This window comes from Thermobia domestica, chromosome 5 (assembly GCF_964235325.1).
Source record: "Thermobia domestica chromosome 5, izTheDome1.hap1.1, whole genome shotgun sequence".
In the NCBI taxonomy this organism is placed as follows: Eukaryota; Metazoa; Arthropoda; class Insecta; order Zygentoma; family Lepismatidae; genus Thermobia; species Thermobia domestica.
The window spans coordinates 129,035,446-129,057,134 of NC_137458.1; the positions used below are offsets into that span (position 1 = coordinate 129,035,446).

The window sequence follows — 21,689 nt, forward strand, 5'->3', positions numbered from 1 at the left end:
GATAGGGGAAAAATCTTGCAAATACTATTTGCAGTACTTCCAGAGGTAGTAAATGCCCATCCTATACCAACTATATTTCTAAACAAGCACACACAGAAACCAAACAAACAAAACAATATATACATTTCTACTAATGTTTCTAATCCTTCAAGGTAGAAAGCTGTCTTTTATTAAACGCTCAAACACAAGAATTCGGTGACAAGGCTTTCTTTCAGGAGATTTGTCTATGTGTAGAATCAAAAGAAGAGGAGAGGTTGTGCCCGAGTGACAAGCAATCGAAAATTTATCTTACTTCTGACATAGGATGGTGGTTGGCCAACTCCAGGAAAAAAATTCCCCCGGAAGTATGTTTGGAAGAAACACTTAAGGTGAACCTAAATCTTTTCAAAAGGTCTTGAATATGACCGAAAAGCAAAAAGGGAAAGGAATAGTAAAAAAGACTGTTCTGTAACTCAACGTTCAGATACTTTTTCTTAGAGGAACCGCTTCTTGAAACATATTATATACATAAGGCCGATGTCAGCGGCAACGATTTCTGTATTCTTTGGGGAAGGGCCTTTCAGGAATGTATATATGTTTTATTACCATAGATACAAGGAAGGATCCAAGCAAATATATCCAGATTCTAGAGGCTCTTCGCCTTTCCCAGTATCAGTGCCCATAGCTGCTGTTTATCAGCCTGTCCCTGCTTAGAACTTCAACGTATGAATTGAACGATGTTTTTGTAAATACAAAAATACGTAGGTCACAAAAAAATCTTGTCTTCTGCATTGCTATGAAAAACCTGTAGACCTACAGACCTGGCAACTAAAATTAGGCAGCATACAGATAAAATCTTTGTTCCAGATAACCTACAATCAGATATGCGAACAAGAAACAAATAGGAAGCAGGTACTCACTTGCTATCTGCTAGAAAGAATGGGAACTCAATGAACGACATTGTTTCTTTTTCACAGCAGCAACGCCGCTGTAAATGAAGCACCGCTCCAACACCGAATTTGACAACTAGTTCAAGAATGAATTGGGACCTTTGAACGACTCCCGCATCTGTGCCCGAGCGAATAAACTAAAACCAACAAAGGAGCTGGTTCGTCAGATCACTAGGTCAGCTTTTAAGTCTTTTGGTTGTCCATGTATCGCAGTTGTATCCAATCCTACCAGTTTAAGTTTCACACAGAAATCATCGAACTTTACTCGCCCTGTGACACATACCTATGTCAGCAACATGAAGTCTGATACCATCGCTTGGGCTTCTGCTGCGACTACTGCTTCTGCTTCGACTATAGTTGCGGCTATAGTAGCCATTAGGTGATCTACTTCTGCTAGACATTGTTGCTTTTACTACTACCTAAAACGAAAAACAAAACCAGCAACTATTATGCGAAAGTTAATTGGCTTCTCTACCAATATGTATTCAGGAAGTTCCTATTAACTCCCAATTCCTACACAAGCTATTCGTAGTAATAAAGCATTAAATACCAAGGACATAAAATCAAATCGCAGTTTCCATCATGTATAAAATATATCGCACACCCGGAGAGTGTTACAATTCGAAGAAACACATTTTTGAGGGAAAACGAGTTTTAAAGTTTGTACTATACTATCAAAACCGTTCCCTGGAATATTAGGATCACTGTCCTCTGGGGATAAATTTTTGAGTTACCTTTTTGCCAATATACCTTTATACCACAAGATAGAACTCGTTTCGCTCTATCTAATGATGCTGAGAACTCAAAATTCGATTTGTTTTACTTGTAACATTCTTACTTCGGGTGTGCGATATATGCATTTCAAGTAAGAAAGCATTAGTCGTACTGTGCTGTAAGGTATGGTAATGCTATAGCACAGAAATACCACATTTGTTTATGTTCTTTTGTATATTCAGGACACATTCTTTTCTCAGTTCTTTAACGGTTGTGGTTCGGACCCCAAGTTAACAGTAAGTCTCATTTGTGTTGCATAAGGACACAATTTAAAAAAAAAAAAAAAAAAAAAAAAAACTCAAAACCAAATGAATTATAATTTTGATGAAGTGAACTGTCACAAGGTATGAAAAAAGAAAAAAAAAAAAAAAAGGCATGCTGGGTAATAAGTAGTCTAACCCTGTAAAGGGGCCACGATCAATATGCCAAGTAGGAAGAAATACAAAGAGGTCTCAGTCATGATTCTGTAACACAGTTAAGAAAGGTTGAATATCTGAACTGTTCATTCCAGCATGAGTTCGATTTTTGTTAATTTACGATTTATTGCTAAAGATCACGTGTGTATGAATGTAACAATTTTAAATCATCACTAAAGAAAACTACAATTCCACTTTCTTTCTCGAATGAATACTCTTGTACAGAAAACAGGTAAACAAACTTAGAACTTTAATAGAAATTCGAGCGTTGAAATGCATACAACATAATATAGAATGCATAATGTTCATCTTGCATACTAGTATTCCAGTCATTATCGCTACTGGAGAAAACAATTCGCCACTATAATTTTATTAATAGGACGCAATTATAAAAATACTGCAAAATTTTTATAGTACTGCAATTTATTACAGTATTTCTTTTACTGCAATTTCTCTTTATTTTGGAATAATTTGTTACAAAAGTTCCACTTCCAAACACGGAGTTAAAAATCGCTCTAATTTAGGTTCTTGAAAATGGATGGAAATAATGATTTTGAGGGACGAGACGTAAAGCTGTCACTGAACTAGTGAGCAAGTCACTGTTCATCCATTTATAATCAGTCACAAAGCCGGAGAGCGGGAAGGGCAAGGGGCAGGCACCCTTCGGGTCTATTTTTCAAAGCTACTGGTCAAGTAAAATAATACCTTTTTTACAGGTCGTAAATACCATGAAGCAGAAGCTAGAATAGTAAAAGTGATCTCTAAATATTAATGCTGATACTTCTAATTTGTTATGATTTTATGGATATGTAATTTTAAAATGTTCGATTAAAAAAAAATTACACCACTATTACGTATTACTAGACTAATAGTTTCAAAAAATATGCCCCTAATGACTACATATCCCGTTCCCCTGCCACATGCATGTGTTATTAGAAGTATGTCAAATAATATAAAACTAGGCAATAGTTCCTGGGATACAAAAGAACAGCTTTCCCCAAATATTTTCTCTATATCCTCTCCCCGAAAATTAAAGTTTGCGTTGTCACTGTAGTATAATATAAAGGAGAAACAAATAAAATATGTCAGTTATGGTCTAATTTTGGAGTGTCTCGGATACAACATTACTACCGTGTACTGCTTAGCGTTCTTCGGCAACCATTTTAGACCGAAAAAGATGATATTCTGATGGATCTAGTACTCAGTGCAAGAACAAAAAGACCTTTCTGAACTTATATTTACATAAAGCTGATTTTGGCATAAAGGCTGAATGACATTTTGCTACAACAGTTCATGGAAAGAGGTCTTGTAATGAGGTTGGTGGCACAGTCAAAAGGGTTCGTAGCTCGAGTAAGTTTGCAACATCCATATGGTAATACAACTCTTCATCCTGGCAACTTTTGACTGGGCAGCAACAAACTTTACTGGAGTGCATTTAGTCAAGAAGAGTTTACAAAATCAGCAACACTGTTATAAAATCGCTTCAATAAATTACAAACAATTTCTGGAACAGCGAAATTTCACACGTTCATTCCTTCACCTTCAGATATCCTCCAACGTTTTGTGAAGGTATTTCCGTATTGCCAGAGTTCATTGGAACAGCAGTGGCAGCCATTAGTGATACATAACCGTAATATGTAACAGGTAGTAGTTGGCATATGTTTTGCGGAAAGATGAAGTGGGGAAAAACGTTTCTTCTTTATGCTGTCATTCCGAACTTTTGCATATCCTGGGAAGCTAGATGTTTTCTGAATTTGTGCAATTATGTAATGTGAAGGGTGAACCCTGTGCCTCAACAGGCCGACTATACATTTTGCCTCACAAAGATGTACCAGTAGTGACAATCAGAGAGAGGCAAAAAAAAAAAAAAATTCCAAACTAAGTTGTAAGCAGTATTCTTTTGACATGCTTGCATGTTATTAATTTGATATTAATACATTGTTATTTGTTTCACATGATTATTATTATTATGTCTCTAAGTTAACGCAATTTTCACCTCGACGACCGGGAAAGGAAGCTCAACAAATAATTCACGCTGATCCCAAAACAAAATTTTGGGGACATAGCTATATTAACCATCCGAATACTGTTTTATAACTATTTGAAAATTTTTAAAATATACGCTTTTGAGAAAATCAAATTCAAAACTTATACTTTTTCGAAAAATATATATATATAAAACATTTGAAAGCTCTTTTCATAAGCTTTAAAACGACACCTTAAACAATGTTCTAGGTCCTTTAGGCCAGCCGCAAATGTCAATAAATTAAATGCCACTCACGCAATTTTTGGTAAATTCTGAGAAGTTTTGGGAACTGTATTTTCGAAATTGGTTCACAAATCAACTTGAGCTTACATCTTATCAGAACATAAAATATCACTGCAATCTTTAAGGGTCGAACCGAAACGGTATGTTGACATGGAATGGCTCGGCTCGTATGTCAAACACGAGGCTCAATACTAAAATAACGAACTGTTTTGTCATTAAGGCATATCAAACCAACTTAAATTCACGCACGAAATATACATTTCGGCGCATCGTACCCGCATCTACACTCGAGATGCCCTAACCCTCCGTGAATCTTGCCTAACTTCGCTCACTCAAGCTCCGAAATAAAATAACCCCTGTGCAGCATACTTAAATTGATGGCCGTTATATGAAAGTGAAATCTAAGTAATGTAAACATTATACATGCTAAATGGAGGAAATAACACATTCTTCCATAGGAGCCAACTCAATGGTAACGAGTGAAAAATACACGACAGGACAGGCACGAATATGGCTCTCCGGTTTATCGTACCTATACGTTAACCACTATGATAGTCAATTCACTCTCCGAATAGACATACATTTTATCACTCTTGCAATCGGTGTTTAGACAACTAGTATCTACATCATAGAATACCTGGTTGATATTATATACTGTTTATAAAAGGCAAAAATGTCATTGCGTCATACTAATAGGTGTTACCTAACGCCAATAGATGTCATTAGCATGCAGGCAGTTCGCAGATTTAAAACTATTGTGGCGATTTAATTGAAACTAAAAATGCTTTGTTTCAACCTAATTATTTCAATTACCGTAACGAGCGAACGGGAGGGGGACATATCCATGTCTAGACTTAAGGATTAACATAGGACATTCTTAGTTCTCATTCCTTTCTTTTAGTTCTCATTCCCTTCTCCGTTATATAATTAGGTATTAATATAAACACACAAAATGTCTTTCTCCACGTGTCAGTTAATCTACAAATCGAGAACGCTTCACTTGAGAAAGGAAATTATTAAAGATACACCTCTATCTTCCCAACACTAACGGCAATCAAATCGTGGAACTCCCTAATTCTTCTTGCGTATCTGATGGAGTATGAATACAATGATGAAGTACAATACAATTATTGTATACCACAAAACCCCTATAATCGTAAAATATATTGTAAGAAACCAAATTGGTGACTGAAAATGAGAAAAATCCATTTCCATCATTTCAGTTAAAAAAAAAAAAAAAAAAAAAAAAAAAACATCTATTCAAAAGTAATTTTTTTTATCTCTGGCTCCTGAACTTGAGTGTTTGCCCCGCGTGTTTTAATTGAAACTCAAGTATTTGAATAATAAGTGTAAGAAGGAATTTTATTCCTATTCAGTATTACGTAAAACTATCGGCCTTTTTATTACTCTAGAAAATTGTGTTACTTCCTTCTTTCCAGAAATCGAAACATAAGCGAGTGTCAATGGTGCAAAGTGTGTCCCACGAAACGTGTATGGGACTTCACCAGGGTGGATTGATTTAAATCAGTCTCATTTAAATCACGATTTAAATCACTTGACTTTTTTAATAAAAATCGTTGATTTAAATCAAATTCCGAAATAAATTAATTTAGAATGAAGATAAGGTAAAATCCCGTTTCTGTTTTATTATTTCGATTATGGAAGATGATAATCATAATACAATGGGACTCAAATGTATGTAAGCGCAATATGAAAACAAGTATCATGCAGAGGATGATTAGGGAAAATCCAGTTTTGAACGGGTAACGGGTGAATCCTACTTCCTTCTCTTCGTAACATACGGTTTTTAAATCGTTAACTATTCCAACGGGGAAATCACCATGGACATTTAAGACGAAAATTCTTTTGTGTCCTCGTCTATTTCTTTGTTTCCAGGTAATAGGGGTGTATTTAGAGGGGTCCGACCCCCTCTCCGAAACAAAACAAAAATAAAATTAAAAAACAAAACTTTATTCGAAATTTATGTACTAAATACATAGAAGTTCCTCGGAATCGTAGTACGGCAAATTTTGGATGCGTTAAAATATCAAATAATACTTTTGATAAAGTAAATACTTTCAAATATCTAGGATAAATATTAACAGACGAAAACAATATTTACGAAGGAAATAAATGTCAACTGAAAGCAGGAAATTCGTGTTATTATTCAGTTCAAAATCTTTTGTTGTTGCGAATTCTGTCGAGGAATTTGAAGCTTAAAATACATAAAATGGTAATCATGCCTGTTGTTCTGTATGGTTGCGAAACATGGTCGCTTACTCTGAGGGAAGAACATAGGCTGAAAGTATTCGAGAACAAGATCCTGAGACGAATATTCGGACCCAAGAGGAACGGGAATGGGGAATGGCGCAAACTTCATAACGAGAAACTACATAAATTATAAGGTTTACCAAACATTGTTGGTGTCATCTAGTCTAAGAGACTCAGGTGGGCAGGTCTGTAGCCAGGATGGGAGAAAGTAGGAACACTTTCAAAGTCTTAAGTGGGAAACCAATACAAAAAATAAAAACATTAGGAAAACCTAGACACATGGGAGGACAATATTAAGATTCATTTCGCAGAAATAGGAATACAAAGAAGAAACTGGATCCAGTTGGCTAAAGATAGAAGTCAATGGAGAGCTTTTGTGAATGTGGCATTGAACCTCCGGGTTCCATAGGCCATAGAGTTAGTTACTTAATTTTAGGCGAAGTTTATGTACTTTACATGTATTTCGTGCCGCTAGCTAGTTCCGAGTTTTTAAAAATATGTCCCTGCCAAATATCAGTAACTTCAGTGAAAAGAAAAGTGTCATGTTGATAAATGTTGCAGTACTTTTTCTTTAATGCTTAATAAACATTGTTTGGGATTGAAATAGGTTAGCGATTAGGAATTACTCAAAATTCAACCCCAATACTTTCACTTAAATGGCATAATTGACATTTAATACTAATTCCTAATGTTTCTTCTTCAGTTCGCGACTTTTATTATACGAGGAGAAAGATTTGATTTAAATCAAAAACATCTATTTAAATAAAAAAAAATCATCAAAAATGATTTAAAAAAAAACTCATGATTTTTTCCCACCCTGGACTTCACGGATTCCTTGTGCATTATTATTATTATTAAGTTTAGTTAACACGTTGGCCGCCATGTGCATAATTATGATGCACAAATAGTGGGGTGCAAAATACCCCCAAAATATGGCCTGGCGGCTATTAATGTCTCATGATTACGTACCACGGCTATGGGAGACTGTGATGATATGGATAATGCTGACATGGCGAAGCCACCCCGAAAAACCCATGCACATGATGTTTGTCCACCACAAAACGCACCTGGCGGAAGCTGGGATCGAACTAGGAACCCAGTCTCTCACAGGAATTCCATAGTTCCGTGTGTACAGTAGAACATATATGCTTAAATGGTATATTAGGTAGGAATATGGCTTAAAATATACGTACAAAATTTAATAAAACCCAACTTTGCCCAATAAAACCCACTGGGCTCGGTAAAAAAAAAAATGGTTTTTCAAACCCTGCCAAAAACCACTTGTTTTCACTATCCTTGCTTACGTCGCTGAAGCAACACCACGCAGGCCCGTCAGTTTCACCTTACTCGGACTCGGTTAAATGGCAATCGTGCTTCTTAGTGGCCACTTAACACAAGTTCGTTTGCTTTTTTGCAGTGTAGCTCTTATATAACTGGACACAGTACTCATACGCAAATTGTGAAAAATTCTAATTTATCAACAATTACTTCTGGTGATCCCCTTGAAATTAATTTATGCTAAATGAGGTAATGTCATGCCACCCTGAGCAAATCTTTTGGAGAACAATAAGAAGGAAATTAGAGCATTATAATTTTTAATATTTATTTCGGGTGGTGTGCCAAAACTTGACCTACACTAGAAAATCGAATGGCATTGAGGATCTCCTCCAACTCGTTGCATGGCTCCAGAACCGTGTAGCTTGTACGTGTCTAAACTGATATGAAGGTAGAAAACGAGCCCTGCGGGGCTCCTAACCCCCTTCGCTCGCTCAGTTATATTTTTTGAAGTAAGCAACACTGGAACTCTTATATGTGCAAGATTGGGGGATAAACTAAAAGCCAAAATTGAAAAAAAAAAAAAAAAAAAAAAGCAACTGTTTTCTCTTTTTTTTATACCGTAAGTTTATAAATGATTATTTTGTGATTTTTTTATAGTTTATTATTACTATGCAATTGCAATCAAAGGAAAATTTTAAATATTGTCTCGGTTCCGCTTTAAGCTTATGTGAACCCTTCCAGCATAATCCGATTGCTGCATAGTAATACTACTGAAACGTTCAATTTTCACGTCATAAAAATAAATGAGAAGATACCATGCACAATCTTAGATTGGATTAAAAAAAAAATATTTAACACAAATAAAATTTATGATGAGTATAGCGAATTCGTAATTACCTAATTTCTGTTAAAGCAACGAACGAGGATTGATTTCTAATTTACATACGCAACGGAATTTCTAATGCAATAGCAGGTTCTTGTCAAGTGGTAGACAGTCAATGAGATCTTAGCGATTGTGCTATCTAGCACATGTTCGACATCAACTCGCGCTTTATGTTACTATTATCCTATAATCTAAGTACTTAATATGAATTACTGGTACGGAATCATACATTGAAGTTCAAGTTATCATTTATTGAAATAAAAAAAAAACTGGAATTACAGCTTAAGAAGAACGGTTATAAATTTTGAAATATTGTTTCAAAATTAAGCTTGACTCTTTGCACTGCTTTAGTTTTCACATTCGGTCAATACATAACTTCCAATCAACATTGTTACAATTGTACGTGATTTACATATTCGTAGCTTGCCAGTACAAAGAAGAAAGAAAAGAAAAAGAAAAAAAATAACATATAGATGATACATCGTTAGTAGTTTCTTTGGTAGGTTAACCTAGAGTATTACACTCCAATGGAACAATCCTATTAATTCTAACTATTCATTGATCCATTTATTTTTATCCAAAATTCAGGAAAATGTCAGGAACAAATAAAGAAGGAAAAAAAAATGAAGTATTATGTTCCATGCACTTCTGTCACGTACTGCATATGTGCCCATTTATGTCATCTCCACTTCTATATACTACATTATTATTACAATTATTATTCCTCCTTAGGAATCATTTCATAACATATATTTGTAGCATATCTTAAATTTGTTTCTATGACATTGGGTCACATTTTCTAACATAACAAGAACTACATTGACTCTTAATATAAATGAATATGATATATATACAAATGAATATGAAGAGGAAAAAAAAAAAAACATCAATATTTATCACTTTCCTGATTATACTGTGAACATGACATTTTATTCTATGGATCAATATATTTAAGGAAAAGGAAGAAAAACGACAAGTCGAGCATAACTAACCTAACCTTGAAACTACATAAGGACATCACGTTCGAAATCTGTACCGAAAGCTAAGTTTATTTTACCGAATGCATGCATACTAAAAATTCAATAATGATATTAGTCTTAATAATTATATTAATGGAAGTATTACGATAATCCTGTTAAATGCGTGGCACAACACGAGATTTTATTTACACATGTTTGTCGTACTATTGATGTACCGAATAAAAATTTCACAAACTGTCATTAAGTTGCAAATAGTTTAAGTTTTATATCACCACTGGTACCCTTGCTGTCATCAATCTGAATGGTTCCCGGTTCAGGATAAATAAGTAAGGAAAGTTTTTACCTTATGACACGTTGGTTGTATCCTCCTCACTTCTCCGGATTCTGCCTTTTCGTTACGGAATGGAAACTGCACACTTCGAAGAAATGACGATTATATATCCAACTTTAAACCACCCGACACCTACTATTTTCAGCATCCATAGGCGGTTTCATCAGGCGACCGTTTATCGAAATTGTTACAGATTAATTTAGCCTTCGGCATCCAATTCTTTTATTCCAATTATCTCTAGGTTGGATCAAAACACAAATTTTGATGAGGTTGAGTCCTAAAAGTACGTTTTACGTGTTTAAATTTTAAATTATCATGGATGACCGAAGGGGGTCGCCTATTTTGTAGCACAGTAAAAATGGCTGAGCATCATGCAATACCTGGCGACTACATAACTCAACTACACCATATTTTTTTATATTGTAAAACTTAATATTTTGATGTTATTACTTCCCTGAAATTTAAGAACTTAGTGAAGTATTAATATATATAATATATTTAATGAGACACATAATTCATCAAACTAAGAACAGAATATTGATAATTCTCACCTAGTCGTGTCTGTCCATTCACTTGAAGAACACCAATCGGCATTCAGTGCATTTTCATTTCTTCTCACCCGATTATCGCCATCTTGGCTCTGTTTCCCAGCATGCTGCACAGCATGCTACACGCATAAAACAATTGAATGCAAAGGACCGATGATCGACACGACTAATTATGTTACGTCATGGGTGAGTGTTATGTAAATAAGCATTTTACTATTGCAGTGTTAATAGAATCTACCTAGCAAATTTAGAAGAATCCGATATATTATTAAATCATTTGTAATTGATATTAGTTATACGTAAATATAGTGGACAGTCATAGAATAACCTCACCATCCGGTGACTTGTATTAACAGTAAAGAAACATTTGAACAACTAACATTAATAGCTAACACGTGAAAACAAATAAAACATGTATACGAGCTAATGGCATGACTATACCAAATGGGGACCATTTAACAAAACAACAGCACAACAAATAACAATGTAAAATACCGGTAAAACAATAACAATGTAAAGTACCGGTAAAAGGGTACGTTACATTTTTCCCAGCGACCTCGAAAAAAAAAAAAATTTTTTTTTTTTTTTTTTTTTTTTTTTTAAGTTAAAGTTGTTCGAAATCTTTTAATAACTCAATTCGCTTCTCTTCTGAACAATTAAACAATTTAACATTCATTAAATTTTGGACTGGCACTTCTCTCCCCTTTAAATCTTTTAGAAATACGGAATTATGTTGAACCTTCGATACAAAATAAGGCCCTGTAAACACAGGAAAATATTTGTGCGTGACCTTTTTGAAAGCGTCCGAAAGAAAATGAGTTTTCACCATGACTAGATTCCCTTCTTTAATTTCAACTACATTCTTTTTCAATTTCCTCTTCCTCTTTGACAACAAACGAGGTTGTACTTGTATCAACCTCTTTGAATTTTCTACATTTTGAAGTTCAGGAGGCCAAGGAAATTTCTCCCGAAACCTCTCTGCAGCCGAAAAAGAAATAAAAACTTCTGCAGGTGTACAATTAATGGAACTATTGTAGGAGTAGTTTAATAGGTCTTGTGCGACCTTCAAGACATTTTTCCATTTGGTATGGTTAATACTACATAGCAATCTGATGATCCTATTCAAGTCGCGATGCGATCTCTCCAATATTCCATTCGCCCGAGCGTTGTAAGGAGAAATCAGAATATGCTGTATCTGATGTTCCTTACAGAAATCCTTCCACCTCTGAGAAACAAACTGTGGGCCCTGATCAGAGACGATATAATTTGGGTATGGACAGAGATAAAAGTAGTCTTTCTCTAAAGTCCGAATAATTTCAGCTGTTGTTGCTGTTCTTAAAGGTAGGTAACAAAGGAATCTGGAGTAAACATCAACAATCGACAGTACATAATAATATCCATAGCTGCATGGGAGCTTACCCACAAGATCAACACACACCTTGCTATGTGGTTTATCTGCCTCAATATGCAAATCTTCGCGAAAGATAGCTCTGTTCGAAAATTTCGTTCGCGCACACGATTCACAATTGTTTATATGTTGCCGAAACGTTCGCTTTTGACCTTTCCAAAAGAATAGCTCTTGCACTAATTTCATGCATTTAGCAACACCAAAATGTCCTGTGTCATGAATATGTTTTACTGTTCTTTCAATCAGAGATTGTGGAATCACCAGCAGCCAATTCTTAGTTTTTGAATTTTGGATATAAAGTAGATTATTTATAACCTTGATTCTAGAGTTCGCAGATTCCGAATTCATTTTAGCTCTCAACTCACCACAGTACTTGTCCGATGCTTGCATTCGAGCCAACTCGTTTGCATCAAACAAGGTATTATCATTGTAATTAATGAAATTTACGTGATAGTCCTCCGACTTGGCAGGGAGTTCAGGAGAATTCCTACTCAATATATCTGCAATTTTATTATCCACTCCCTTGATATGCTCAAATCGGAGATCAAACCTTTGGAGTTTCAACAAAATTTTGGTCGTTCTAGGATCAAGGTTTTGCAAAGTGAAAGCATAGGTCACTGCACTATTGTCACAGTGAACCGTCACCTTCCTGCCTAATATATAATACGAAAAAATGTTCACATAGGAACAAAACAGCTAGTAACTCTAATTGAAAAATCGAGTAAGACACTTCATGAAGCTTTAATTTTCGACTCGCGTATTCGATGACCAAAAGTTCTCCATCATCGTCATATTGAGCCAAATAACCCGCCAAATTTTCTAACGAAGCATCTGAAAATAGATGAAATGGTTTGTCGAAATTCGGTTGACTAAGTGCAGGAGGTTCACTTAGCAACTCTCTTAATTGCTGAAATTTACTCATTAATTCCTCCGTAAAACAGTATTTCCTGTCTTTCTTCAAAAGGTCAAAGAATGGAGCCGTTAACGCAGCGAATTGAGGAATAAACTTTCTCCTCCATGACAGGATTCCTAAAAAGGATCTTAACTTCTTTTTGTTTTTAGGAACTGGAAAACACTTAATGGCTTCATTCTGTTTAGGGTTCGGCTTCAATTCCTTTCCATTCACTACATATCCAAGAAACGAAATTTCAGTTTTACAAATTGACACTTTTTTTTTTTTTTTTTTTTAAATTTAGAGCAAAATTTCCAAATTCTAGAATTTTGAAGAGGGTTTTCAAATGTTCAAAATGTTCAGTTAGGTTTGAACTAAAACATAATAAGTCGTAGAAAGAAGTAAACCTAACAATAATCCAGCCTCCATATTCTTATCTATAATTTCCGGCACACTGAGAAACTACTTCTCTTCCGCAAACGCATTTAAATGTACACTGAGCACAGGTTGAACCTAGTCAAACGAGAAGAATTTTGTAAGGTTTTCAAATATTATAATTTAGAAAGTTCAGCTCGACTCCTGTGTTCAGGATACATCTTATTTGTATTTCCCCCCCATTTCACAATTTAAAGAAAGGGGAAGGAAATATCTCAAAATTTCAAATTGCTGTATTTCCTTCTTCTTCCTTCAGAACAAGGTATTAATGATTTCAAAGAGGGCAATACAAACTCCCTTCGTCTCTGAACGAATTCATTTTAAATTCACATATTATTTTGAAGAGAGAAGTTCAGTCAAGTAACCATCGCCTTCTCTTAATGACGACTGCTCAATCTATTTACCCGAATTAAGAACTGGGTTACTAACGAACTGGGAAACATTATTGTGATTATTGTTATTGTTAACAACTGACTTCGCTACAACAGAAGAATACGGCAATGCAACAAAGATGTGACCGTAATCACCATTGGTGCGTTTGAATAAATACGGAGAAATCATCATTGGACCCGAAAAGAATTAGCTACCAGGTAGGTTTATTCCGTTAAATTATTCATTTCCGGTACCACATAATATACTGGTACGTAAAAAAAAAAAAAAATCCTGAATATTCTAAGTTAGTTCTAACAATCACTCCTTTTCATCGGAAAACTCTTTTCCCGTAAGCCTAGTTGCACGATAAGAAATTTTAAAGTTTTTTTTTTTTATGACCACTGCTCGGAGTGACTTGAGTCAACTTGTCGTTCTTTTACAGAATTTTAGTTCTTAGGTTTAAATTTTAAGCTTATTCTTAACTTAAATAAGGCCACTGGCAAGAAATTTATAAATTAAGGTTCTAAAATCCCCATTCTGTTATTGCAAATCTATATATATATAATATTTTACCTCCTACATTATTTATGAAACATCACAAACATAACTTGAACTAATGAAACAATAACAAAAGAAAAGAAGAACAAAATTTACGTTTACAATCTCAGTTGTAGGAGGAGCTAATACAGGCGGTGAAATTTTTGCCTGTCTAATTCTATGGAGTGCTTCCAGCCACTTCCAGCAATATATCTCATTTATCATATGTCTCCTACCCTGGCTAGAGCAATTTCCTGTCAACCATAGGAATATCTTAGATCTATCTACTTTAACATCTATGATTTGTCTTAGGTTAGGCTTCCCTATTTTTTTCCTCTTTTTCCGAAATCTACCCATTCTTTTGTCACTACTACAAGGGGAAATATCAACGTCATCACCATTTAACATGTGAAGCTTTATAGTATCTACTGTACTAGACTTCGCTACTCTATAATATGTATCTTTTCCATATGAAACATGCATGAAAGAGCTATTGTTAACAGTATCATTCCTTATCTGGGGTTCATCTAACAAATATTTATTAACATTTATCACCTTACATCTACTACTACAAACTAAATCTATCACTACATCTACATCATTATAATAATGATCAGTCTCATCTTTTAAATTAACATTATCAACATTTAAATGAGACTTAAGCTCAGGCGCTCTTATCGCAGCCATATTATTTCGCAAATTATCATTTATTTTATCTAAAACACCACAGACATTATTATTTCCTAATTGTGTATCTGTGCCTTCAACACTATCAGTTACAAATGACCCCATAGCTCTTATTTCTAGGTTTTCAGTAGCGAGTTCAGTTACTTCGTTCTCAGAAGTTAATACTGACGACGTTATCGATGACATTTCATTTGACATTTCATTTTTGAATGATTTCACACAAGATGACAAGTCGTGCTTAAATGCTTTCACGTCGGAAATTATCTGCCCAAATAACTCATCCATAGTATTAACTATGCGTTGTTGGCATGGAACACAAACCCAGCATGAGTCTACTTTAATGCTTCGTTCAACTCCGGGCTGTGATAGTTTCAGACAGTCAAAGTGAACTTCTTTCCTACAATTCGCACATGCCATCGTTTTTATGTTACTTCGATCTAGGTTTTCTTTACAATAAACACAAACTTGCAATTCCTGATCGTCACTGGCAGAATCACTTAACATCATCTATTTACATCAAAACATGAGTCACGCATATCTCAGTCTTATCCCAATACTTCCACTAATTATTCTAAAATCTCATTTTAGTCCTACCTACTAGACATAAAAAAAAATAGTAATAATCCTGAAGCTGAAATTGCCAATTTTTGAAACATCAGCTTCACATATTAACACAAATTATCAAATAAACAAAAATCCTAAAGCTGAGGTCGCCAATTTTGAAACGTTCAATTTTCACGTCATAAAAATAAATGAGAAGATACCATGCACAATCTTAGATTGGATTAAAAAAAAAATATTTAACACAAATAAAATTTATGATGAGTATAGCGAATTCGTAATTACCTAATTTCTGTTAAAGCAACGAACGAGGATTGATTTCTAATTTACATACGCAACGGAATTTCTAATGCAATAGCAGGTTCTTGTCAAGTGGTAGACAGTCAATGAGATCTTAGCGATTGTGCTATCTAGCACATGTTCGACATCAACTCGCGCTTTATGTTACTATTATCCTATAATCTAAGTACTTAATATGAATTACTGGTACGGAATCATACATTGAAGTTCAAGTTATCATTTATTGAAATAAAAAAAAAACTGGAATTACAGCTTAAGAAGAACGGTTATAAATTTTGAAATATTGTTTCAAAATTAAGCTTGACTCTTTGCACTGCTTTAGTTTTCACATTCGGTCAATACATAACTTCCAATCAACATTGTTACAATTGTACGTGATTTACATATTCGTAGCTTGCCAGTACAAAGAAGAAAGAAAAGAAAAAGAAAAAAAATAACATATAGATGATACATCGTTAGTAGTTTCTTTGGTAGGTTAACCTAGAGTATTACACTCCAATGGAACAATCCTATTAATTCTAACTATTCATTGATCCATTTATTTTTATCCAAGATTCAGGAAAATGTCAGGAACAAATAAAGAAGGAAAAAAAAATGAAGTATTATGTTCCATGCACTTCTGTCACGTACTGCATATGTGCCCATTTATGTCATCTCCACTTCTATATACTACATTATTATTACAATTATTATTCCTCCTTAGGAATCATTTCATAACATATATTTGTAGCATATCTTAAATTTGTTTCTATGACATTGGGTCACATTTTCTAACATAACAAGAACTACATTGACTCTTAATATAAATGAATATGATATATATACAAATGAATATGAAGAGGAAAAAAAAAAAAACATCAATATTTATCACTTTCCTGATTATACTGTGAACATGACATTTTATTCTATGGATCAATATATTTAAGGAAAAGGAAGAAAAACGACAAGTCGAGCATAACTAACCTAACCTTGAAACTACATAAGGACATCACGTTCGAAATCTGTACCGAAAGCTAAGTTTATTTTACCGAATGCATGCATACTAAAAATTCAATAATGATATTAGTCTTAATAATTATATTAATGGAAGTATTACGATAATCCTGTTAAATGCGTGGCACAACACGAGATTTTATTTACACATGTTTGTCGTACTATTGATGTACCGAATAAAAATTTCACAAACTGTCATTAAGTTGCAAATAGTTTAAGTTTTATATCACCACTGGTACCCTTGCTGTCATCAATCTGAATGGTTCCCGGTTCAGGATAAATAAGTAAGGAAAGTTTTTACCTTATGACACGTTGGTTGTATCCTCCTCACTTCTCCGGATTCTGCCTTTTCGTTACGGAATGGAAACTGCACACTTCGAAGAAATGACGATTATATATCCAACTTTAAACCACCCGACACCTACTATTTTCAGCATCCATAGGCGGTTTCATCAGGCGACCGTTTATCGAAATTGTTACAGATTAATTTAGCCTTCGGCATCCAATTCTTTTATTCCAATTATCTCTAGGTTGGATCAAAACACAAATTTTGATGAGGTTGAGTCCTAAAAGTACGTTTTACGTGTTTAAATTTTAAATTATCATGGATGACCGAAGGGGGTCGCCTATTTTGTAGCACAGTAAAAATGGCTGAGCATCATGCAATACCTGGCGACTACATAACTCAACTACACCATATTTTTTTATATTGTAAAACTTAATATTTTGATGTTATTACTTCCCTGAAATTTAAGAACTTAGTGAAGTATTAATATATATAATATATTTAATGAGACACATAATTCATCAAACTAAGAACAGAATATTGATAATTCTCACCTAGTCGTGTCTGTCCATTCACTTGAAGAACACCAATCGGCATTCAGTGCATTTTCATTTCTTCTCACCCGATTATCGCCATCTTGGCTCTGTTTCCCAGCATGCTGCACAGCATGCTACACGCATAAAACAATTGAATGCAAAGGACCGATGATCGACACGACTAATTATGTTACGTCATGGGTGAGTGTTATGTAAATAAGCATTTTACTATTGCAGTGTTAATAGAATCTACCTAGCAAATTTAGAAGAATCCGATATATTATTAAATCATTTGTAATTGATATTAGTTATACGTAAATATAGTGGACAGTCATAGAATAACCTCACCATCCGGTGACTTGTATTAACAGTAAAGAAACATTTGAACAACTAACATTAATAGCTAACACGTGAAAACAAATAAAACATGTATACGAGCTAATGGCATGACTATACCAAATGGGGACCATTTAACAAAACAACAGCACAACAAATAACAATGTAAAATACCGGTAAAACAATAACAATGTAAAGTACCGGTAAAAGGGTACGTTACACTACGGCGAAAGAAACTTTTTCTGTTCACCTGTGGTATAAATACATAAAGCAAATTATTTAAACCAAAAAAACCTGGTTTTAAAAAAGTTTTTTTTGGTTCTTTCAATAAAAAACATGGTTTTTGCCAACCCTGCTAAAAGCTACCCCAAAAATCTTCCATTATATGCATATCCACCGTTACTAACGCAGCTGGTCCCTACAGACGCATTTCCGCGCTGGCTTCTCAGCTTCGCTTTGCCATGATGCAATACAAACTTGTAGTGTCCACATAGCACAAGTTGTTGCGTGCTATTTCCGCACTGTAAACACCACTGTTCAGCAGAGCTCAAGCAGCGTGATATGAATTTCCAATGTTAATGAACTTACGCTGAAATCGCCACTCTACTCGGTTAAAAATTTCTCTTTGGGTAACATTGAGACGCAAAATATGTTCAGGATTTTACAGCTTGGAGAGGTAGATCATTTGTGACACGGTCCGGTTGAATATTTCTTTACCTACTACCCGATCCCTACAAACCGTGAAAGTAAGCCTAAACCTAACGTAACCTGAACAAATATATATATATATATATATATATATATATATATATATATATATATATATATATATATGGTTCACTCGAGCAGACGATTCTACCAAACAGAAAATTTATAGGTAAAATACAATGTGAAACATTTTCGGGGCTAAGTTCCAAAGTTGGGCGTCCGTTTCCAGCAAGGTTTTTAAAATTTACAGGAAAGATATGGATAATTTGATCGTTTGTGTGCTTCATAATATATAGGAGTCTCGAAAATTCTGTATATTTGTTATATTTAAGCGGTTATAAACATCGGACTATACGGCGAGCGGAGGGAACTACTTGGCGCAAGGTAACCAAACAGCTGCATTGCGGGAAAGAAACAAGCATATATGTTATCAACATGGCGAACGTACAAGGGCAATGAAGTAACAGTTTTAACATTTGTGAAGCAATACGTTGATAACGAACAAAATCTTTTAAAAGTTTGTGAAGAGCACGGATTAATGAGCCTAGTAACAAATTGCAGTAAGTGTGCAAAGGAGATAACAGCGAAAAAACGTGGCGAAAGCGGACGCCCAACTTCGGAACAAATGCCCATCTTCGTAAAGGAATGAGAATATGAATATAAGTAATCACTATGAGTGTACATCATATTGATATGAGGGCCGCGGTTGCTCAGTGATAGAGTCTTCACCTCTGGTGTTTGGTGTCCCGGGTTCAAACCCTGCTCCCACCAACTGAACTTTGTGATGGACAAACACCGTGTGCGTGGGTTTTCTCGGGGTTCTCTCGTTTCCTCCCACTTTCTTCATTCTAGTAAAACTCAAATATTTCATTTCATCTTCATACTGATATGAAGTTTGAGTGAAAGTATTGGACGCGCAAGTGTGCATTTTCACTAGCCTCGCTTATGTGTATACTACCGTCGCCGACGCGCCTGCTCCGTACGAACGCATGGGCCCCTTGCTGCGCTCCTGCCCTGACTCGGTGAGATAGCATTCGTACACTTTAGTGGCCACCTAGCACAAGCTTGTTCGCGTTTCAAGCACTGTAGTTTCACGCCATACTTCCGTACTGTATATAAACTAAACCCTCTTGTAGTTAATCTGTAAGCAGTAGTGGACCTCCTCATTTAGTGCATGTTTTGCTAAAAGAAATAGAAAGCTCTAACCCGACCTGAAAATGTAAGAAATGTGGCAAAATTTGGTAGAACCGTCTGCTTGATTAATGCCACAAAAAGTACGAATTTTACCAAAAAATTCTGGCTTCCCAAATCCAAAAACATACCGCCTTTGAAAACTCACATTTCATTAGCGACTGGGGTTATGTGCTGTATCGCCGGATCAATTTTAGGAAATTTATTGGGTTAACTAGAGAATTTATTTAAGTTTGTGAGGAAGATGAAGTGGTTGTATTAGTTGGTTACTTTTGATGTTGTAAGCGGCACTGTATGTGGAGGCGGATGGACTACTTCGGGGATGTACACTTGTTTTACTGTAAGGATCCAGATTGAAAAAAAGGTGCAAATTTGTGGAAGTATTTAATTTGCCCATTCCATGTCAAAAACAGAACCCAACCAACCCCTGAGGGGCTTCTAACCCTCCCTACTACTCCTACTATGGGAAGGTTCTAGAACACATGTCCCCTTTCCTATTTAGCTGCAATAAAGACAGAAAACAAGATGCCCTGAGGGGCTCTGATGCGCCTTCACTCGCGAACGCTCGTTCGGCAATACTATGTGATTTAAATATTAAACTTTGGTACAGAAAGAGACCAACCTAGCTACTAACCTGTATAGGGGGACCTGTGGGCAAGTTTTTATTTTAGGCAAGGCATTGACAATAACCAATTCACCTGAATCGGTTCCTACAGTTAGAGTTTCAGTTCCCAAGAAGGAAAGCCAGAAAACTACGTGTTCTGCGGGGCTCTAACCCAAAGTAAAGAGTTACCGATCTGTGTTCTAGAACCTTTCCTAAAATTTACAACAAAGTGACACCGATTTACTTAATTTCCACCAATTGTTTTAAGCCATATATCCAATCTTCTTACTTTAGAACATTTTTCCCACTTCTGTATACACCCACAAAGCTGTTGCCGACAGTTTACGTTGTCAGAAAAACATTAAACACTTCCTACATAATTTAAATTGTCATAAAAGAATATCAAAATATTAATGATACTTAATATTCAGAAGTTGTGTATATTATTAGGAATAAGTACTTACTTCCAAGCCCACTATGTTATCTTCTACGATTACTCAACAATCGCTTCATCAAATATAGTTCCTACCAACGCGGAAGTTCACAGGCACTGTTGTTAAATTTATCGTCCACACATATTTTGTACGAATCAAACTGTGTAAACAAGACTGTCAATAAAAAAATATGCATATACAATATTTCAAATAACAAACATACAGCCCTAATAGCAAGTATAATGTAGATATATGCGTAAATTTAAATTTCTATTTACATCGTCAATATGGCAACATTGCGAAGCATATGATACAAAATATGTCTCCTACCTTCCGAAGTAGTGCCTCTTAATTTTTTTGATATCCCGCGCACCAGAATATTTAACACTTAATTCTTATGACTAAATGTTTGTAAGAATTATTGAAAGTTCGAACGAAGTCTTTAATAAGAAATGTTTGTGTGTTCGTAATATTCTTCAATTCTGCTTACACATTTCGTCTTATCATTTGTCGAGTCCAGTTTGTTACAGCGATGCCAGAACCACCGGTAAAAGAAGAGACATTAGTTGAGAACAGAAGCAAGAAAATAAGCTGAGCAAAGTTAATTGTGTTATTTTCAATTTAATATATCATACTTATGCCTAAAAATAATTCAGAGAAACCAGTTATATATTACACTTTTCTTATGAATAATGAACTGAACATCACAAGGTAAATTTGTTAATTTATT

General features: G+C 34.9%; 1 protein-coding gene across 1 annotated transcript in view; it reads right to left on the reverse strand.

The window, feature by feature from the left end:
* The window catches only part of LOC145686123 (serine/arginine-rich splicing factor 7-like), a 60,436-nt gene extending 39,550 nt beyond the window's left edge, over window positions 1-20,886 (reverse strand). The window contains exons 1-2 of the mRNA XM_081759096.1: window positions 20,815-20,886; window positions 1,213-1,348 (exon numbers count right to left, since the gene is read on the reverse strand). Of these exons, the coding sequence (XP_081615222.1) occupies window positions 1,213-1,330 (118 nt within the window). The 5' untranslated portion in view covers window positions 1,331-1,348; window positions 20,815-20,886. The remainder of the gene's footprint in view (window positions 1-1,212; window positions 1,349-20,814) is intronic.
* Between the last annotated feature and the right edge of the window lie 803 nt (window positions 20,887-21,689).